At 35.1% G+C, this 22,296-nt stretch overlaps 1 protein-coding gene across 7 annotated transcripts in view; it reads left to right on the top strand.

Moving 5' to 3' along the window:
* Positions 1–22,296, top strand: part of ARID4B (AT-rich interaction domain 4B) — a 147,295-nt gene that overhangs the window by 87,769 nt on the left and 37,230 nt on the right. For 5 of the 7 annotated variants that reach the window (XM_029931524.1, XM_029931498.1, XM_029931495.1 and 2 more), the window contains exons 9-17: positions 3,520–3,599; positions 5,320–5,396; positions 6,651–6,805; positions 9,715–9,787; positions 11,368–11,462; positions 12,366–12,463; positions 13,382–13,625; positions 13,946–14,121; positions 18,151–18,411. In XM_029931524.1, the coding sequence (XP_029787384.1) occupies positions 3,520–3,599; positions 5,320–5,396; positions 6,651–6,805; positions 9,715–9,787; positions 11,368–11,462; positions 12,366–12,463; positions 13,382–13,625; positions 13,946–14,121; positions 18,151–18,411 (1,259 nt within the window). The remainder of the gene's footprint in view (positions 1–3,519; positions 3,600–5,319; positions 5,397–6,650; positions 6,806–9,714; positions 9,788–11,367; positions 11,463–12,365; positions 12,464–13,381; positions 13,626–13,945; positions 14,122–18,150; positions 18,412–22,296) is intronic. The other 2 variants (XM_029931502.1, XM_029931506.1) reach the window with 2 other exon arrangements.

Raw genomic sequence — 22,296 nt, 5'->3', positions numbered from 1 at the left:
GAGTTCATTATATCCCTCTTTCTATTTTGGGTAGAAAAGTCATAATGCAAATTTTTGAAACTCCTAAATTCATCATGGCAGAAGATTGCAGAAGAAGAGACTTTTTTTCTACTATTACCTAAAATTGTCTGTTTATCATCCTTTTAAATGAACATGTTTTATATTCTTTATCCTGAGCTTATTTCAGTGCTTTGCACAAAATAATTGCCCAGTAAACGCCACCTCTTTCAGTTAAAACTTACATTGTTATAACTAAAACTAAATTATTTATTTTGATAAATATAAATACTTTATGATACCTTTGTACCTTTGCATGTATCCATCTGTCCATCTAGTATTTATTGCATACCTGCTGTATTCAGGGACTGTGCTAAGATCTTTACAAGGAGTATGAGGCATGTATTATTATTATCATTATTATTTATCCTCACTTAGTGATAAGAAAACTTGAGTTGGAAAGGCTAAGTAAGTTGGCTAATGATAAGCTGAAAACTTAAGTGTCAGTGTATGAGATCATTTCTTTTTTCCTTAAGCACTAACATTCTTTGTAAGAATTTTTTTTGAAAACATGTTTTTTTTTCTTTTTTTTATGTTTATTTATTTATTTTGAGAGAAGGGGACGGAGGAGTGGAGAGAGAGGGAAAGAGAGCATCCCAAGTGGGCTTCATGCTGTCAATGGAGAACCCAATACAGGGCTGTATCTCACGAACAGTGAGATCATGACTTGAGCCAAAAATCAAGTCTGATGTTTAACCCACCGACTGAGCCACCCAGGTGCCCCTGAAAACATGTTTTCTTTTTTTTTTTTAATGTTTGTTTATTTTTTTCTTTTGAGAGAGTGTGTGGGTGCATGAGCCGGGGAGGGGCAAAGAGAAAGGTGGGAGAGAATCCCAAGCAGGCTCCACGCTATCAGCTCAGAGGTGGTGGTGGGGCTTGCGTCCCACGAACTGAGATCATGACCTGAGCTGAAAATCAAGAGTTGGATGCTTCACCGACTAAGCCACCCAGGCACCCCCTGAAAACTTGTTTTAAAAAAAAACCAGTTTTGGTGGCACTTGGGTGGCTCAGTCAGTTAAGCGTCTGACTTTGGCTCAGGTCACGGTCTAGCAGTTTGTGGGTTCAAGCCCCGTGTCAGACTCTGTGCTGACGGCTCAGAGCCTGGAGCCTGCTTCAAATTCTGCATCTCCCTCTGTCTCTCCTCTTCCCCTGCTCATGCTCTGTCTTTTTTTCTCTCAAAAATAAATAAACATTAAAAAAAAAAGTTTTTGGGGCGCCTGGGTGGCTCAGTCAGTTAAGCCTCCGGCTTCGGCTCAGGTCAGATCTCACGTTCGTGCGTTCGAGCCCCACGTCAGGCTCTGTGCTGACAGCTGGCTCAGAGCCTGGAACCTGCTTCTGGTTCTGTGTCTCCTTCTCTCTCTGCCCCTCCCCCTCTCATGCTCTGTCTGCAGCACTGGCCAAAGCTATCATATATGTAATTTTTGAAACCCATGAGAAAGTGATTCCTTCAGTAGGTCAGTTGGCCAAGTGGAGGACTGCAGAAACCATGATGAAAAAAAGGTAGATTTTATTCATAGTTTTAGGCCTAAGTTTAAGACTCCTGATATTTAGGCTTTTGACTCCCAAGTTTATATCACAGTTCAGACTTCCATTGTGAGCTCTAGACTTGGGTATCTCTCTGTTTAGTGTCTCCATTTGGATGCCCTTTAGCTACCTCAAAACTTAGTAAGTTTAAGACTAATGTATTCTCTCCTCCCTCTGTTCAAACTTGCACAAGACATTTGCACAAGACAGAACTCTGAGCATCCCTCTGCTTGCTCACCTCTTCGCTTCCCTAACCATCTCTGATAGTTCTCTGTCCTTTAATTTGCCTTTGACCGCACTCTGCAGCCAGTCATCACCTCTCACCTGGATGATTGGAGTTGCTTTGTCTCTTTCAAAATAATTTTTAAATTTAATTTAATTTTAAAATTAATGATTTAATTTGATTTTTTTTTTAAGAGTTGATTTATTTAGGTAATCTTTATGCCCCATATGGGGCTTAAACTCACAACCCTGAGATCAAGGCTCACTTGCTCCTTTTTTTTTTCCTTTTTTTTTTTTTTAATGTTTTATTTATTTTTGATACAGAGAGAGACAGAGCACGCGAGGGGGAGGGGCAGAGAGAGAAGGAGACACAGAACCAGAAGCAGGCTCCAGGCTCTGAGCCAGCTGTCAGCACAGAGCCTGATGCGGGGCTCGAACCCACGAACGTGAGATCTGACCTGAGCTGAAGTCGGAGGCTTAACCGACTGAGCCACCCAGGCGCCCCTCACTTGCTCCTTTAACTGAGCCAGCCAGACACCCCCAAAGTTAATTTTTTTTCCAAAATTTTTTAATGTTTATTTTTTGACGGCGAAAGAGTACAAACTGGGTAGGGCAGAGAGAGTGGGAGCAGGCTCCAAGCTCTGAGCTGTCAGCACAGAGCCTGACCTGGGGCTCGAACTCATGAACTGTGATACCATGCCATGAGCTGAAGTCAGATGCTTAATCAGCTGAGCCCCCCAGGCACCCCATATTGCAGACTTCCATCAGTGAGTTCATCCACAGTGCCATCAACATGTAAGGAATGACTCGTGCAATGCAGTTGTCATTATGGAAAATGTGAACTAACTTTTTGAAGATGGAATTAGAACTTCCCTGTTTCTAGCTCCTTTCTGACCTGTGGTGAGAATACATGCCTTTTATATACCATTGTCATTTTTCAGAGCTAATGAATACCATCCTTAAACCTGTCATATGTACTTAGCCCATTTTTCATTGTTCTTGGTATACATAGTGGGCTGTCTTGGAATTAAAATACTAAAAGTTTATAGGCATCTTACATTAGTCTTTGGGAAGGAATGCTTTAACCCCACTTTAAATAGCAGTGGAGGCCACTCCAACTAAAGTCAGTATTCTCTTGTTAGTAATAAATCTTATGCAGCCTCCAGAAAGGTGTCTTCTTTAAAATATTTACTTTTTAAAGTGGGTAGCATTCAGAAGAAAGTTTAGTCCCTGTTATATATACTTAAATATAAGTAATAAGCCAAACCTCATCTCTATCTTTTTTAAGTTAGAGACTGCTCTGATGGAAGTTCTGATACCTGCTCCCATTTTGGTCTCTGTTCTCCTAGCCATGCTGCAGACCCTCTGTGAAGGCTCTGGCTTTAGCTCTTTTTTCCACCCCAGCCTCCACTTTCATTTCAGTGTTCTATTTCTGCCTAGAACTTGGTCCACAGCTTCAGTCTAGCCATGGCCATGCTTCTGCTTTCAACACCAAGCTGGTGCCAGAAGCAATGTGGGGAATCCAGAGAGCTAGATGGATATAGGACATAAATTTAAAATCACTCGTGTGTATTCCCACATGTGTACCTGTTTATCCTACAAACTAAAATTAGTTTTTAAGCTTTAAGCTGAAACTACCTTTTAAAAGAATTTAAATAGTTGGTACATAACTGTAAATGTGCTTTTAGTTTTAACAGTTTACACTTTTTTTTAAAGGTGGTTTGTCCTGATTGTAGTGATGAAATTGCTGTGAAAAAAGACAATATTCTTGTTCGATCTTTCAAAGATGGCAAATTGTAAGTATAATTTACTAGAAGTGAAAAATATGCAGTTTTTCCAAGTTAGGATAGTAAATGATAATTATTTCCAATGACGTTATGCTTTTACTTTTCATCAGACAGAATGTTTGGAAGTATGATCGTTTTTCACATTATCATTTAAGTGGTCTTACAGCTTGCCTTACTTGTTCATTTCCGTTTTTTCTAAACGCCCAGTTTGTCAGTATTTGCCTGTATAATATAGTAGCTGGTGATTTGTTCAGGCACATTTAGATATATCTATGGTATCTAATGCCTAATGGCTGTATTTATTGATGTATTTACTGTTTTGGAATACTTAATTGGGCCCTAATATTTTTAGGTCTGAAAGTTAGACTGATGCCTGTTGTGTAACATTCAACTTGTATAGGAGACTGAGGACTAAAATGGGTCACTACAAGCATATGCTGAGTGTTCAAGTGATTTTTCCTATAGAATTTGTTTGGAACTGACTTAGGAATTTCTGTTTCTTTGTTGTTGTTGTTTTTTTTATAGAATTATGTGACTTGAAAAGTCATGTATTTTATGCTTTGCCTTATTCTGTGTTTATACCTTAAAAGGACCATCACATTTTAAAATTGGTGTTTGGGTTTTCAGGTTCTGAAAAGTGACTTTTAAAAACAATTTATGAAATCCACTTTAATAAAATGGAGGTAGTCAGGAATTTGAATATTGAAATTGAATACTGGTTTGATGGTATTAGGAATGTATTGTTAATTTTTAAATGTGTAGTAATGGTATTGATTATGATTTTTAAAAAGAATTTTCTTTTAAAGCTTATATGAATTGTATCATAAATCAAATTATGTAATATCTGGCATTTGCTTCTAAGTAACCCACATGGGGTGGGAGGAAGTAGGTTAGGGGTATAAGTGAAAGAGTGACTATAACTTTATGATTATTGTAGTTGAATAATGGATATATGGCGGTTCATTGCGCTATTCTATCCTCTTTTGTATGTATTTGAAATTTTTAAAATTAAAAATTAAAAATAGGCAGGCTGAAAAATGTATTTGGAAAGAGTTTTACAGCTTTTGCAGATTGACTGATACAAACCAAATGCAGAGGAGCTAAATGGTACTGACTGATGGTTTATGATTGTAAAATAGGAGATGTATGTGATACATATGATAGAAATTCTCCCAGTTGCTTGCACCTGACTCCCTCCCTTCTTATGGCTGTGGAGTTCCATAAAAGACTTTTACGTTATATATTAGAAGTTTGCTTGTGAGCCTAGAGTCCAGTTTGAAAACAATCTTTAAAAGAACATTTATAAACAAGTATATTTTATTCCAATCTTAAATTTAGTAATTTCTTGTGATTATTCCCAGACAATGGCAAATTCTTACTATATGACTTCTTTTTAATTGGATTGATCCTGCTATCCAACTATTTTCATTTACTATTATTTTCATTAGCCTCCCTATTTGCAGTATTACATTTAACCAGGGACTCTTTGATATTGGAGAATATCTTGTTTGTGTAACACCTCTCAAGGTGGGGTCCTTCTGTAGCTGATGATCTATTTCAGCATTCTGCCTAGGATTTTATTTGGGAATTGCAGTCACTTTCATTGTAAATGTTAATGTCTTCATATTTTTAACATCTTTCTGTGGTGTGTAATTCAACTCTTAATTTCTGTTATGTTTTTGTGGCTTTTTTCCCCTTTAAAATAAAAAAAAAAAAAACACTAATGTAGTACTTCAGTACCAAGAAAGGATGTCCATGAAATTACTAGTGACACTGCACCAAAGCCTGATGCTATATTAAAACAAGGTAAGGATAATCTTGGAATAGTGTATGGTAAATTTAACAACTGCTGAAGTGTTTTTGAAGATCAAAATTTTTTTTTTGCTCCTTAAGAAATATTTTTTTGGGGCGTCTGGGTGGCTCAGTTGGTTAAGCGTCCAATTTCGGCTCAGGTCACGATCTCAGGGTTCATGAGTTTGAGCCCTGTGTCGAATTCTGTGCTGACACCTTAGACCCTGAAGCCTGCTTCAGAGTCTGTGTCTCCTTCCCTCTCTCTGCCCCTCCCCTGCTCACATGCTGTCTGTCTCTCTCTCTCAAAAATCAATAAATATTAATTAATAAATAAATAATATATTTTTTATGGTTCTGTCTTTGAAGTTATAGTTGGTTCTACATGAATTATACTTTTGTAAACCCATGTGTCTTTTGTTACTGTACAGTTTCATTTTCTTTCTAAGCTGATAATCAGGGGTCAGAAATCAAAAAATGGGAAAGAACTAGATTATCAGCCAATTACTATAGCCTTGCTTTTGCCTAGTAAATAAAATATTAGTTCTTAAGGATGGTAGAAACAGAAATCAAAAGTAATTCTGATTTGGCATTTCTCATAACAGCTATATTTTATTGAGGAATATACCATAATTGCATTTTTTACTTCTTCTTTGGTTTTGTAAATAACTGTATTTTCCTTTCACCCATGTTCATCAAATCTAATAGTATGCTATGTAGTAGACTGGTTAAAAATAACTAAGAATTTGTGGTTTAAAGTTTATTTCCATGTATTATAAACTGAAAATAACTATATATAGCTAATTTTAGTTTAAGCTAATTATTACTTTGATTGTAATTCTGGTTTAACTAGAAACAAAGCTAATGTATTTAGAGTATAGCTTCAGCTATTGTCTGTTCATTACAGTGGCTCTGTGCTTGATGTATGATGCTGACTCATAGTCGTTTGTTGGACACATGATCAGAAATCTACCAGTCCTCAAGTTGTTTTTACTAGGCATGTTTCAAATTTGTGTAAAAGAATTTCCTTTGTATTGTTTGAACCTAAGTCACCTTCAGTAGCAGTGGTTTGCCATCTATAAAATGGGTGCCTGATGCTTAGGATGGTTGAGTTACCACAGTGCACAGTGCCTGGCACATAGCAAACATTTCACAAATGTCAGGGGCATTAGCACGGTAGTTTTAATTTTTTTTAATAGTGTTTAATATATTATTACACAAATCAGTTGTCTTATTTTCTCCAGTTCACATAGTTTATGGTCCTCTTTCCAGCCTTTGATCAGGCACTTGAATTTCACAAAAGTAGAACTATTCCTGCTAACTGGAAGACTGAACTGAAAGAAGATAGTTCTAGCAGTGAAGCAGAGGAAGAAGAGGAGGAGGAAGATGATGAAAAAGAAAAGGAGGATAATAGCAGTGAAGAGGAGGTAAGTAAAAACAGTGGATGTCTTCAAATTTAAAGAAACACTTGGGTTTCCTCTGTGAGTTAGGATTTGGAATAAAGTCCTCAAAAAATTAAGTATTCTTAGCATTAGAGACATTTCATTATAAAACTACTTGTGATACCCACCATAACCAGATAGTTTACTTGCTTACTTAAAATAGAAATATAGTCTTGTGAAGTTGGAAATACTAAATATAGTTATTTCAGTAACCTCGAAAATGTTTCTTAATCATGCTGTGCTTTTGGCTTATTGACATAATAGGGGAAATACCCACCTAATGTAGCAAAGCTCTACTTTCGTGTACTTTTCATCATTGTGTAGACCACTGTCAACTCATATAGTGTTTTCAACTACACATTTTATTCAAATACCTAGAGAAGTAGAAAATACATCTTCTAGCTAGTATTAAAAGAATGATCAGCAAAAAAGGATTAATATCTCTTTGATTCAGAGAATGTTAAAAAATTACATCTAACAAAAGAGTGGATAGTTATAATTAGATCATAAATAAGTCAACTGTGAATTTATTTGGATCAGGGAGGTAGAGTTTTAGATTTTATTATAACTGATACTTTAGGTCTAGTAGTGATAAGTGCCAACAAAAGTGTTCGTGGTATTACTAGTGACATTGTACCATTGTAGTCTTTGGTGGTTTGTTGAACGATTTCATAAAAGTTACTGGTGAATGGTGCAGATAGTGAAGGCTGTATATTTGACCTTGAAGTGAGTAGGAATGAAATGTTTTCAGGAAACTAAGTAAGTTAATCTCAATATGTAATATTTTAGGTAAGTTTTGAAATTCTATTATGATAAACAAAGATTCATGAAATAAGATTTTTTTTTTTAGAGTTTATGTTTTATGATCTAGTCATCTATAATGACAGTGTGGAGTGTAAAAGTTTCTCGGCTTCAGTCTTCTCCCCTTCCCCCTTTTTGTTTAAAATGCTAAAACGCGTAAGCAGTCCTTTGCTTAAAACCTCTCCAGTAGCTTCTTAGCACCCTAAAAGTCAAGCTTCACTTACAGAACTTCTTTTACAATCCAGCCCTGCCTTTTTACCACTTCTCTTGGTATGCCTTGCCCCTTGGAACTTGCTGCTGTGGCAATATTAGGTTACATACCTTGCTTCTACTCAGTCTGTACACATACCAGTACCTCTGCCTACAGTGCTCTTCCCTTCCATTCCCCTGGCAAACTCCTGTTCCGTTTTCAAAACCCTACTAACAGGACACCTCTGTAAAGGGAAACCTGGGAAACATCACCTCCTTTAACTCAGGAAAGTGGTGAAACTATGTGAACTGGAGAAACTAAGAGGGAAGTAGCTCCATTTGCTAAACTGCTATCTTTCCTTGTGCATGTTTTTATCATTTACGCGCATGCACACGCACACACTCACTGTCAGTTTTCTCCCCTGTAAGCTCCTTGGGTTTGGGGCCCTGTGTTACTTACCCTCTGCTCAGTGTCGCATAATGTATAACTTGTAAATAAATGATGATCAAAAAATATTAGTTACTAAAATTTTTATTGCTTAGATTTGTGTTTTAGAAATTTTTTGTAAAAGCAAATCTGGTTTCCAGTTTAAACATCTTTTAAGTTAAATACAAATTTCACTAAATTTTTGTGACAGGAATAAATTTGGTAGTTTAAGAAAGTCAAATATTGTATCAGGGGGCATTTCAGATAATATCTAGAAAGTAGATTTCCTTAGATTTATATATGACTGCCTTACAAAACCCACCTTCTGTGGACCACATTGAAATGGAAAAGTGTAGATTTTTATATAAACAAATTAATAATTGCCATTTATTCTTCTCTTGTCAACTAGCAAACCTAATAGTTCATCAGCCTGGATTTTGTTTCTTGTTTTTAACTTGCCTTCCTTTGCTCTGCTGGCTTTTCAGATAGGCATATGTCAAAACAATGGCATTAGACACAGGATTTTTAAAATTAAAATGATATATTTAGATTTATTTAGACTCTCAGTTGAAAACTGTGCTCTGGAATTTTACTGTCAGAAATACATTGGTTTCAGCCAGAGTGACTGTACTTCCTAGATGTATATTTGGAATCGCTCTCTCTGCAGTTACTCCTGATCATGTGCTCTAGTGGTAGGCTCCATCGCTTATTTTTCTTTTATTTGATTCAGCACCCAGCACAGTGCCTACACTTCCTGGTGCTCGCTAAATGGTTTGTTGAATGGATGATAGTCACTGAATTGATGAGTTCCTCCATCTCACCTACTACCCTGCTCCTTGCAGGTCGCTTCAGGACCAGCTCCCTACTGCCACAGCCCCTGGCCACAGCAGCAAGAAGCTAGTCCCTCCCTTGTAATTGATAAATCGGGGAACTATTTTATTACTTGAAGATTTCCCTAAGTCTGAATCTTCAGGTATTGTAGATCAAGTTTGTTCCCCACTTTACTGATTTTATAAGCTTGAAGTGCTACACAGTGGGGCTGTATATAATGAAGGACACTTGGAGTTACAGCTAAGGGGACCCACACATGTATAGTTTTGTTTTGATGTGAAACCCTTACCCAATTTAATATAAGTGAGAGGAGGTCATCTTGAGCCTGTGGCCCTGATTTAAAGAGTAGATCTCTGATATGGTAAAAAGCTCATGAACCATCGTGCTAGTCTTATTTCTTATGTGAGAATTTACATTTGCGATTATCACTGTTGAGATAACTTGTAAGGCATATTCCTTTGGAAAGCATAAAATGTCTAGACTTCCCTGGTTTTGAACGCTTAGTGTTAAGAAGTAATTTTTATCTGGTAAAAAGCCTTTGAAATATTTTAGTGAATATTAGTCTTTGCTCTTGGTAAGAAATCTTGTATTACTAAAATGCCTAATTGAGGAAAATAATGTTATGTTCTTCTGTGACTGAAATTAGGAAGAAATAGAACCATTTCCAGAAGAAAGGGAGAACTTTCTTCAGCAGTTGTACAAGTTTATGGAGGATAGAGGTGAGTTTTTTTAAATGATTATCGTTATCACATAGATAATTAGTACCTTAAAAATAAGAATTGTGTTCATTAAGCTTTATGCTACTAGTATTCATGACTATCTTACTGACTGCCAGCATCACCAGCACCTGGCATAGTACCTGGCATATAGTACACGGAATGAGGAATTTGACAGTATTTTGATGGATATTATGGCCAGGGACCCGTATGGCCTGTATTCTGTCCTGCTATCTGCGCATCCATCCATGGGTTCCCGAGGAACTCTTAATACTAGGCAGCAGTAGCAGAATGGGAATGACAGTACTATTTTATTTGCACTTACATGGATGCCTCTAGGAAAAAGCCTTCCTCTCTAGAATCGCTATTTGATACACCTTGGATGTATATGTAATGTGATTGTGTATGTGTGGTTGGGAGTGAGAGAGGGAGTGAGGGAGATCCCATACTCCAAGATAGGACACAAGTCTTCTTGTGACCCAGCCACATAGAAAGAAACAGAGAACTAAACCATCCAAAGAGACTTAGACATAGAGAAAGGTGGTAGAGTCTCAGGGTGAGCCTTGGCTTAGCCTTTTGAATCTGCCTGATGTTGTTAAAGAAATACAAGAATCGAGGGAAAGAGAAAGGGATGTTGACTGTTAGTTTTTGGTAGTGAACTTGTCCTCTGTTAACTGTGGCCTTGTCACTCTCTTGCTTTTCTGCTATTCAGAGTATAGTATGTCCTTTCCTGGGAAGACGCTAGTAAGGAAGTGGCGAGAGGCAGAAAGTTTTCTAGCTTGAGAAGAAGGACAAAATGAATGAATAATATTTGGAAGTGACACTGTACTCTGGGAATTACTTGGGGGGGATTAATATTTTTTAAATCCTCATTTGTGTTCCTGATTAGTAGAAGTTGGCTCTGTATTTTGCTCTCATAAGTATAGTGGCTGCCATAGTTTAGTTATCTTTATTGTTTGATGTTGATATAAAATGTCTTCGCTTTCTCTGTTTTTTTGTTTTGTTTTGTTTTTTGTTTTTTATATGAGTGGAGGCTTGGCCTAAGAAGGGAGGCAATTTCTTAGGCTTTTGTAGGAGACAAACAAAAAGTGAAAGGGTGCTTGGCTGGCTCTATTGGTTGAGTGTCTGACTCTTGATTTTGGCTCAGGTCATGAACTCACAGTTGGTGAGATCTTAACCCCACACTGGGCTCTGCATTGACGGTGCTTGAGATTCTCTCTCTCCCTTTCTTTTTGCCCCTCCCCTGTTCATGAGTATGCTTTCTCGCTCAAAGTAAATTTTAAAAACTTAAAAATATTCTTTGGTTGATATTTTATTTTACTTTTGGTTTATTTGTTATTTATTCTTTGCTCATCAAGGAAATGAAAATGGAGTGAAATCATGTAAGGTTTCAAAAATCTTATATGAGAAATTTTTAAAAATGAAATGGACTTAAGTAGGAGACATGTTTTTGATTAACAAGGGATTTTTTTCTCATGTACATACCTTACCCTATATATATTCAGTGGTAATATCTGAATCTCTTGTAATTATAAACAAAAAATGTAGCATGGCTATAATATATTTTGTGTTTTCTTTAATAGGCACACCTATTAACAAACGGCCTGTACTTGGATATCGAAATTTGAACCTCTTTAAGTTATTCAGACTTGTACACAAGCTTGGAGGATTTGATAATGTAAGTATTACTGTCAAAAGTGAACATGTTTTTCATACATGTTTTCTTATTTAAAAATTACCTAAAATTGTTTACTAAAAAAACCAAGTAGTAGAAGGAAAAGACGATGGAAAGCACAAGTTTGAAAACAAAACAGCTAGCTTCCTCAGCCAAATTTAAATTTAATTAAAGAGGTTTTCAAATGAGTTTCCTGATTTACTGTGAAGTTTGTCAAACTTTTATAAACGACCGATGTATGTCTGAGTCCCAGCACAACCATTGTAGTAGAAGTTCTTCCTAGGTCTCTTTTCCACTACACTTTAAGGTCCTTGAAAGTAGGGATCTCTTAATATTCTTTACGTGCTTAATCTCTTCCATTGTGTCCGAAATACATACACACACACACAGAAACATGCAGAAAAATCTTTGTTGAACTGAGGAAATTATCTTAAGGTTGTCATGATGTATGGTGTGTATCAAATTAAGATTTTTCTGTGGGAGGAGTATTCTGTAGAGTAAAATACTTTACTAAGATCCTTAGAACTACTTTGATTTATTAAACTTACAAGTTTTATCGGAACAAATACATTACTTAAAACATTTTATCTGTGTCTCTTCATTATAAATTTTGATTTAGAAACCTGAATGTTTTCTTATTTACTATATCAGTGTTAATTTAAAAATCAAGTGGTCTAATATTTCAACATTTGTAATTTTCTGAAATTTGTTAGAATACTAAAATTTACTTTAAAAGATTTTTCTAAACCAAATTTTTTTATTTACAATTTATTAAGCTAGACATTTTTCATTCCTTTGGAACTAAAACCAGTACATATAAACATATTTCTGTATGTTACGTTAATCAAAATTTTATTATAGTCTCACCTTTTAATTTGGTAGTTTTCATTTTACTTTGTCTGCTAGATTGAAAGTGGAGCTGTTTGGAAACAAGTTTACCAGGATCTTGGAATCCCTGTTTTAAATTCGGCTGCGGGATACAACGTTAAATGTGCTTATAAAAAGTAAGTCAGTGTACTTATGTACCGACAGTCAATATTTTAGCTAGAAAGTAGGTTAGGGTTGACTGTATAACTGAGGCTAATATTTCTTCTAAGAAGAAATCAGGAATTTTTACTAGAGTAATCATTCTATACTAGTGTGTTCTACAGTATTTTCTATGAATATTAGATCTATGAGATATTCTGTAAAGAAAGTTTTTATGGCCAAGTAAATTTGGAAAGTATGGTGTATAGGTTAAAAACCTCTTTTTAACGTGTTAATATCAAGAATTGGATCCTGGTCTTGCCAGTTACTAGCTTTTGTGCCCCTTGGACCATGTATTTGTTCTCTTAAGCTTCAGTTTCCTCATTTGTAAAATGGGATAATAGTACTTGCCTCATAGGATTACTCTGATGATTAAATGAGATGTCACATGAACTAAGAGGGCTAGTGCATAGCAGAAGCGCTCTTGGAGCGCCTGGCCGGCTCAGTCGGTTGAGCATCTGACTCTTGATTTTGACTCGGGTCATGATCTCATGATTCTTGAGGTCGAGCCCCATGTTGGGCTCTGTGCTGGATGGCATGGAGCCTGCTTGTGATTCATTCATTCATTGTCTCTCTCTCTTTCTCTCTCCCTCTAAATAAACTTAAAAAGAAGTGCTCAAAAAATTGATGCTGTTACTAATACTTTTAATAGCTATTCTTGTTACAGTTACTATAGTTAAGGTAGTATCTTTTTACTTTCAGCATAGTTTTTTTTAGTGACTTTTTTTGAAAAATGTTTCTATTTGGGTTTAAGAGATTGGAAAGAACTAACCTAGAATAAGTTACAATATTAATATGACTCAGTATTTGAGAACTTAAACACATTTGAACAACCACCACTCTATAGTAATATTTTGAAATGTTTTTCCAAATGTAATTTCTCTTCGTGTTTGCAGATATTTGTATGGTTTTGAGGAGTACTGTAGGTCGGCCAATATTGAATTTCAGATGGCATTGCCAGAGAAGGTTGCTAACAAGCCATGTAAGGAGTGTGACAATGTAAAAGAAATGAAAGTTAAGGAGGAAAATGAACCAGAAATCAAAGAAATAAAGATTGAAGAAGAGGAGAATAGAATACCAGAAGAAGAAAAGCCTACTGATGATGATATTGAAAGAAAGGAAAATATTAAACCCTCTCTGGTAAATCAGATACTGTTAATAGTTCTGTACCTTCTTTGGTACATTGTCTACATCATCTGTAAAGTTTCCATGGTTAACTTGTTGTAAAATGTTATACTTTATTTTTTGAGCATTTTCCTCATTAAGGGGTATTTTTGTATTTAAAATAGTTGTTAGCTATTTTTGCTTAGTGTGTTAGGAATGGCAGGAGTTTCTTAAAATAGCTCATGCGTTTCTCAATATTAGTATTGGTTGGTACCACCTTTTGCTAACAGTTAGATCATGGAATTAGGTTGACAGTTTTTACTTTTGTTGGTTTAGTTCCTCTGATTTTTTTCTAGGGAAGTAAAAAGAATGTTTTAGAATCTATACCTACACAGTCTGACCAGGAAAAGGAAGTTAGCATGAAAAAAACAGAAGAAAATGAGAATCCGGAAGACAAAGATGAGGAGACACCTGGGGTAGATGAATCCCTCAGCATAAAGGTAGAAGCTGAAGAAGAAAAAGCCAAATCTGGGTAAGAAATTTGTTTTTGGTTAAGATGCATTTTTTGGCTGAATGAATTCTTGTAATTTACTCTTTGTATGTGAGTGTGTGTTTGAAGCTAAATTTGACAAAATATAGAGTAATCGAGTGATTTGCATTTAGATGTAAGTACCATTTGCCTCCTTCAGAGACCCTGCTAATGCAGATTTGTAGCAAAATGTCATGTTTTTGATCCATTCTTCTTGCTCTCATCATGGAAATTTATGAAATTGTGAGCTAGCAAAAAAGCATTTCCTACTACATTAAGCTCTACTGAATAACCAGATGATAGAAATTTGGGGAGATGGCTTTCTGTAATGTTTTATAGATGGTATGTTGGCTCTAGATTTTAAGAGTTGCGTTAATTTCTTAAGCAAAAAATAAGAATGGAAAAGTGCTAATAATTAGTTTTCACAAGGCCAGAATTGTTATATTGTGTTTACTGTGACAGTAGTAATTCCTCATTTTGGTCAGTTTGGAATGATGAACTATTTATTCAGCAATGTAATTTACGCACTGCCAGTGGACCCCTGGATTTTGTAGGTGATCTTTGGCATCTACACCTTATCTCTGAGGTTTAAAAAAAAAACTCTACACATCCCCGTTGTTAATGGTCCGTTTAAATAAGTACAACCAAATGTTTTTGATCATTTCAGTGTTTTTCTGAAATTCGGCCACAGCATGCACATAGGCAGGGAAGGGAAGCAAAACATGCTTTGCAAATTTAGGGGAAAGGTGTTTGTTTAGTATACTTTGTTACATTTCTTTGTGCGCAAATGTCTATATCAAGTACACCTTACTGCTGTTGGTGATTATTTCAGCTATTAAGAAACTTAGTAAGTACTTAGCTTTTTGCCTAAAATCTCTTGATCATTTTAGTGTCCTCTGAAATTTTGGCTGCAGCATGCAGATAAACATGGAAGGAGAAACCTGGATTTAGATGAATACGGTCTAAGTGTTTCCTCATTATACTTGGTGATAGTCCTGTATGCACGTGTATGTTTCAAGTACTCCTTGCTGCTGCTGGAGACTATTTCAACTCCTAAGAAACTTAGTAAGGATTCAGCTTTTTGTCTAAAACTCTGATCTTTAAATCTGCATATATTTTTGGAATATCTGCTGTGTGGAAGGCATTGTGATAAGCCTGTGTTTTCTCTGTCAGTAATAATTATCTTAAATTTTCAAGGTGGTATTTCAGTTTATTTTATAGTGTAAACTATATATTGTAGGTTTTTAAAAGTTCAACTATATAGCTTTTTAATTTACTACATATATTTATAAATGTATCATACCACAAACTGAAATTTTCCTAGCCTGACAGCCCTAATTTGGTAGTATTATGTGTTCAGAATGTCCAAGATTGATTTCTGAGTTTTATTAGGTAAGTGCAGTAGAAAATTTGGTAGTTATAAAGAATCACATGTATTTCTCTAACATATAAACTTTCTCTAAGTAATTAGAGATGTCCTTCTTTCACAGTCTAGGTATAAGAGTTTAAACAAGTTAATTTAGGTAAAATGCCTTATTCAGTGCCTGGCCCATAGTAAGTATTAATATGTTAAAGTGTTTTTGTTTTTTTTAATCTGCTCCATTTTAAGGAATGTGGCATCAAACCGGGAAAATTTGATATTTGTGAATTCAGATGAAAAATACTGATACATTTGTTTTCCCAAAATATAGTTCTTTAGAAGATAAGTAACAAAGTGTGCGTGCGTGTGTGTGTGTGTGTGTGTGTGTGTGGGAGAGAGAGAGAGAGAGAGAGAGACAGAGAGAGAGAGATACACATCAACTTAATTTAAAAAAAATCTATATGCTGGTTACATTTTATACTTCCAGAAGGTATCATTGTTGGCATTGTATGTTCTGTCTGATGTAGTGCATTTACCTTTGATTTTGCCAGTGAATTACTGGAGAAAGGAGCAGAATATTTCATTTGGCTGATACCAGTTGTGTTGTTTGCTTCTTTATACTTTAGTACATTATTTAAGTGTTTTCATTTGGTTGGTGTCTGAGGTTGATACTCCTTGTGAAATTTAAAATTTTTGATTGCTTTATTAATACAGAGTATTTTAGAGTTTTATTCCAGATCAAATAAAAGACTGCCCAGGCTGCACTAAAGTAGGATTGTGCTTGCTCTTATTGGCATTTACCAGTTGTGTTCAGAGTGTTGTGTAATGTAAGACACAATTTAGAAGTTGTTTTCTTTTAAAAAATCTTAGACTTTTCATTCCGTATCTCCCTTTCCTCTGATAATGATCATTCTGAGGTCCGTAAACAATAACTTTGGTGCATAATAGATTTCTTCTTTTGTTGTGGCCACTGAATACACTTTCTGTTCTCCTCAGTACACAGAGATACGCTTATGAGTTAAACAAGGAATAGTCTTTACAAAAAAACATCTTTAAGTGTTTTAATTTTTTAAATATATGTAAACATTTATTTAAGGTTGTTAATAATAGCTTATCCTCCATAATACCCTCTCTGGTAATTTCCTAGATATTTAAGCCTTACTAATAATTATTTCTTCATTACAGACATGCTCATGTATTTTTAATAATAGAGTTCCAGTTTTTTATCTCAGATTATAGCTGGTTTTATTTAGGTCTTAATTTTTAAGTACCTATTCATTTGAATATAAATGAGTCTTTAAAAATAGAAACAATTCTTGAGATTCTGTAGCCTTTGTGATGTATTTCAGAGAAAACTGATGCATTTGTTACTTTTATAAACTTACACTTAATTTCATAAGGCTCTTAGGCTTCCCTTTATCCCTCCTGCCTCACTATATAGAAGGATAGAGGTAGGAAAATAAAAAACCATTTTAGTGTTGCTTGTATTACTATAGATTGTTTCTCTTGCTTACATAATTGCATAATTAGGAAGGATAAAATAGTTGTTGCTAAATAGGTCGCATATAAGATTATAAAACATTATCGGTGGAGAAGGCTTTTATATAAATATTACATTCATTAACTTTTAAAGCTTAATTACTTGTCATGTGGTTTCTGTTTTATGATCTTGATTCATTTGTCAGCTCTAAAGTGATGGATTTTTTTTGAGAGAAAACTGTTGTAATCAATATAGACATGGTTTTTATCCCGCACAGCAGATAAAAACTTGGGACTAAATATAGTCACATTTCACATTGAAGTCTTTTAAAAAACTAAATCTAGAGTTTGGAAGATTTTCTCCAACTTGTTAAATACGGATTTGTGGCTAATATAAAAAGAATGTGAATGCTCAGTTTTAAAAAGTGCACAACATTGAGAAGATTGAAATGGTTGCAGTGCTGCTTCTAGAATGATTGCACTTTTAGTTTCGTATTACTTGGACTTGGCCTCTTGTATACTGATTTCATTGGAACTTCCAAGTTGAGAGAATTGGTAAAAGACTTTAAGTAAATATGCGGTAAAGAAAGCAGACATTATAGCAAAGTTTAGCAGAATAGAAAGAAAAAATGATGTGCTATTGATGGGAAGTTAGTCAAATATTCCTATGAAAGGTTTATCATATCACAGTTAGCATAACATTTGAAATTCTGGTTGGAACACCTTTTGAACTCAATAAGACTAGCTGCTGGCTAGTAAGTTTTTGTTTTAAACACCCCAAGGCTGGAAATATTTGAATAAAAAATACTTTTTAGTCTGGAAATGGCTATGAGGTGTAAATGATTTTTGTTTTTGTCAACACTTCTGTGTAAAACACTTTCATAATAAAATATGAAAAAATTGTAAGGTTGACCTTAATAGTTTCTTATACGACTTCTCTTCTTATGGCTGTTGGAAATTTTCTTTTATTGCATTTTTCAGTCTTCATTTCCTCTAAATGTATTTCTCTATAACCATGGTCCTCTTAATACAGTTTCAGTTTTTAATGTTACATTGCAACTCAGAATTTCATGCACATGGAACCTGCCGTTCCCGGAGCAATCACAGCCACGATTTTTATCAATTTATGTGGTTTGGAACTGAAAAGCTTATGAAGTGTCTTTTATTAACTGCAATTTTTTAAACCTTTCAAGAGATGAAACGAATAAAGAAGAAGATGAAGATGATGAAGAAGCAGAAGAGGAGGAGGAGGAGGAGGAGGAGGAGGAAGAGGATGAAGAGGATGATGACAACGATGAGGACGAGGAATTTGAATGCTATCCACCAGGCATGAAAGTCCAAGTGCGGTATGGACGAGGGAAAAATCAAAAAATGTATGAAGCTAGTATTAAAGATTCTGATGTCGAAGGTGGAGAGGTCCTTTACTTGGTGCATTACTGCGGATGGAATGTGAGGTAACTTGAGTTTTAGCTAGTGATTACTACCTAAAAACACTTCTAAAATAATTTTTTATTTTAAAATTTAACTGACGAATTACAGACTTACCAGTATTCTGATTGAGGTCATAGTACCATATACAAAAGATGTAGATTTCAGCATGTCAATGCCTCGCTTAGTGACTTTCCTGCTTACTGTTTTGAATACTTAGAAGATATCCTTAGGGTGTAGATAACTGATATCTATACAGTTGACCTTTATGTTATACATGTAGATTAATAGGGACAATATTATTGGTTAAATGATAGAAGAAAATTTTTAAAAATTGAAGTAGAAAAATCTTTTAACTTTAACAAAGAGTTTGGAGCTTCTTGATGTCTATGAGTCAATTACCAGGCTTCTTTCTCTCGCATTTTCTCGCGTGGCCCCATTGGCCTCCTCTTTGTAATCTAAAGTCGTCGTGTGTCTTTCCTTCAGGAGGCAGGGATTTTAAAGTCGTGATTCCTTAAGAAGCGTTAGCCATTTTAAGAAGGCCTTTGTCTCTTCATTAATAGCTCTTACATTACAGTCTTGTTCAGAAGCCTCAGAAATATATTTGTATGTTTGAGATGATATGGTGGAAATGTAATAAGCAAGTGTGCTTGACTAATCTAGGGTGCACTTCCTGACCGTTGCTAACCCTGGGGATGAAAGGCAAGACTCAGGTTTGGTTTTAGTTGGTGTTCAGTGACTTCACTTCTTTTCTTATACAGATTTCCTTTGGTTCATTCAGAGAGATGTTGTATTTGAATTTTATCCAAAATTGACAAGTCTGTTTTAGGATCTAGTCATTTAGATCATCTTCTATGAAAAGCTAAATTCATTTTGGAATATTTGACACTATATTTGAAATACAGCTTATGATAGGGTTATTGCCCTTGAAGAATTCACCATAGAAGTTTTAAATGGTGGTTTCCTGGTGTGCATAGTATCTTCAAGGGGGAATACAGTTGCCATGCTTTTTATTTAAGTTGTATTTTGTGATTTGGAAAGTTGTTAGGAAAACATCATCTCAAATTCTGCTTAAACAAACTGTAAAAGCCTCTGTTTCTTAAAAGTACATTTTTGTGTTGTCCTGTTGTGGCAGTAGGAAGCTGTAGAAGCATGTCTAACCTTTCTTACTTGGAGAAAAGTGCAGTTCTGATCCATTCTGAACTTGAAAGAAAATAACAATTTAAGTCGTAAGGAAATGTTGAGAAGTTTTGTTTGGGACTTGTTCTTTGTTATTTCTAACCAGCAAGTATGGGATTTTAAGAATGCTATTAATCATTGTTGTCCCATAACATAAGTTCTTCCATATAATCAGTTTTAACACCATGGTAATTCATCCTTTTGTCTATTGGCTCTTATGCTGCCTCAGTGGTGCATGATTTTCCTCACATCCAGGGCTGGCTACTAATGATCATGTTCAAAGGAAGATATTGGAGATCACAGATATAGCTGCTATCAGAATATTTTGCCCAGTTTTTGACATTTATTAATTTTGATCTTATTAATATAAATGTTGAGGGAGTTCCATTTATGCCTAGGATGTACATGTTGACTATGTTAGTTTAAAATTAGGAAGGAAAGAATTGAGTCAGGAAATGTTAATAATTACTGAGTAATGCGCACAAGAGAGATAAGAGCCCCATCATCTTTTACCTGTCCTTTCAGTTTTTCTGTCCTTAGTTATTTTGCTAGTTTATATGAGGCGGTTTTTCTAGTGGCCTTTATTAAATGCTTTATGTTTTGTGAAAGATAAAACTTGCACCATATCGGCGCCTGATTATTTTCTATTTTTTCATTAAACAGAAGAGGCTTAATAAGTATAAGAATTGAGACATTCATGCAATTACTCTGCAAGTAGGACACAACTTTCTGTTTGTTTAAGAAAAGACTGAGTGAAGGAAAAGAGTCCTCTTTCCATAGGAACTTGGATTTTAGATGCTAGAAAGAGAATGTCCATATTTTAGCTTTGAAATTGGTGGGGATTGGGGATGGTAAGGGAAGACTTTAAATTGAGACCTTCAAGTTTTTAATACAGAAAAGAAAACGAGACCTAGTTCAACAAGACAAGCTTATGTCAATGAGAAGGATGCCGTCTACTCCTCCACACCTCAAGCGTTTGTGTGGTCTGAACTTTCAAAAGAAGAAAACAAACCACCTTGATGAAGACCCATAGCGTGGATCTCGTCACACTCCAGCAGCATGGAGAAAGCTGTACTTCTGTAGATCAGCAGTTAATTTTCTTATAGTCAGTTTAGCAGTATTCCTATTTCTCTCTGCAGTAATAATCAGAATCTCTTATTGATGAATAAGCAATAATTAGATTTTTGCTGCTCCTTCATGTCTGAAGCTAATCTAATGAGGACTACAACAAATCCTCATCGGTTCTCCAACCATGTTCCTGTTATTTCGGGGATCTTCAGCTTGATCTTCGAATTTACACTTAAGAGATGTGAAATTAGACATGAAGATTTATGCATAAAGGTTCATGAAAATAGTTTTATCTTCAGTGGCAGTCATTTGTTACTATAGCCATTTAGGAAACTTTATATGGAGCTATTTGTGTGAGTTTTGTTCAATCTGAAAGGTCACTTTCCAGTAAACAAATTTTTCCTTAAGGAAAATAAGAGTATCTTTCTTAGTTTAAAAAATACTATTTTTCTAGTAATTTCTACATTTTTCTTTTTTCTAAAATGCTGTGTGAACCTTTGTAGTAATATAATTTTCACTTGTACCCATCTTTCACAATCGAAAACTGTTAATTTTTGTTACACAAAAGGGTAGCATTTGGGCCAATTTATTTTTACTACCACAATGAGAAAAGAAGACACATTTTTACAGGCTTACATCAGATTTACTGGAAATAACCAGAACTCGGGATCTTAAACCACATAATGGCTTATAAATGGCATAATACTGTTACAGAATTTGTCGGGTGTGGTGACCGTATATAAAACTATTGTCCAACACAGTAGACTTCACTAGGTTGCCATGTGCTTGGAGGAAGTCAGTGCTTCTTTATGAATTGTTTTTGACTCTTCTAAAAATAGCATCATTTAACTTAGAAAACTGGTGAAATACATAATAGTAGAAAGAGAACTAGTCATATTGTAGTATGTTCTCTTTTAGTCTTTTAAAAGACATTATACGTTTTTAAAAACTGTAATCACACTTCAGTAATTTTTCGTGGTAAGCTTTGTTTTCTCTTAGTGATGTTAATATTTTATAGAAGTTTTTAGTATTATTAACTAATCAGTCCCTTTAATTCTCAAGTTTCTAAGTCTTGCCATTATGTATTGAGGCTGATTTGTTTTCTCCATTTCCAGTTTGACTTTCCATAATGGAACGATTGGGAATTTGAGTAGAGAATTTTTTTTTATATTGAGGCTTATCAACTACATTAAAAGGATACCCCCACGTAAAAGAGAAAGGGAAAAGCAGCACTAAAATTTCTGCTGTAAAACTCCTATTTAGCAAATTAGTTCTACTTCATTTTCTAAGTTATAGAAAACCAAAAATAAGATAAGTTATATTTAAATATATTACTTGAAATAAAAATATATTTTGTCTCTCAGGGCTCCTGGGTGGCTCAGTCGGTTAAGCGTCTGACTTCGGGTTCAGGTCATGATCTCACATTCTTCGTGTTTGAGCCCCGCGTCATGCTCTGTGCTGACAGATCGGAGCCTGGAGCCTGCTTCAGATTCTGCGTCTCCCTCTCTCTCTGCCCCTCCTCTGCTCACAGTCTGTCTGTCTCCCTCTCAAAAATAAAATAAAAACATAAAAAAAAATTTATCTTTTGAAGCAAATTGACTCCTCCTTGAAGAGATAGGGATTGGAGGAAAACTACTAAAAAGCTTTTACAGATGGGTTCAAGC

The sequence above is a fragment of the Suricata suricatta genome, chromosome 2, assembly GCF_006229205.1.
Source record: "Suricata suricatta isolate VVHF042 chromosome 2, meerkat_22Aug2017_6uvM2_HiC, whole genome shotgun sequence".
In the NCBI taxonomy this organism is placed as follows: domain Eukaryota; kingdom Metazoa; phylum Chordata; class Mammalia; order Carnivora; family Herpestidae; genus Suricata; species Suricata suricatta.
Note: the sequence above shows the minus strand (reverse complement) of the source record. Positions and strands in the feature narration are given on the sequence as shown.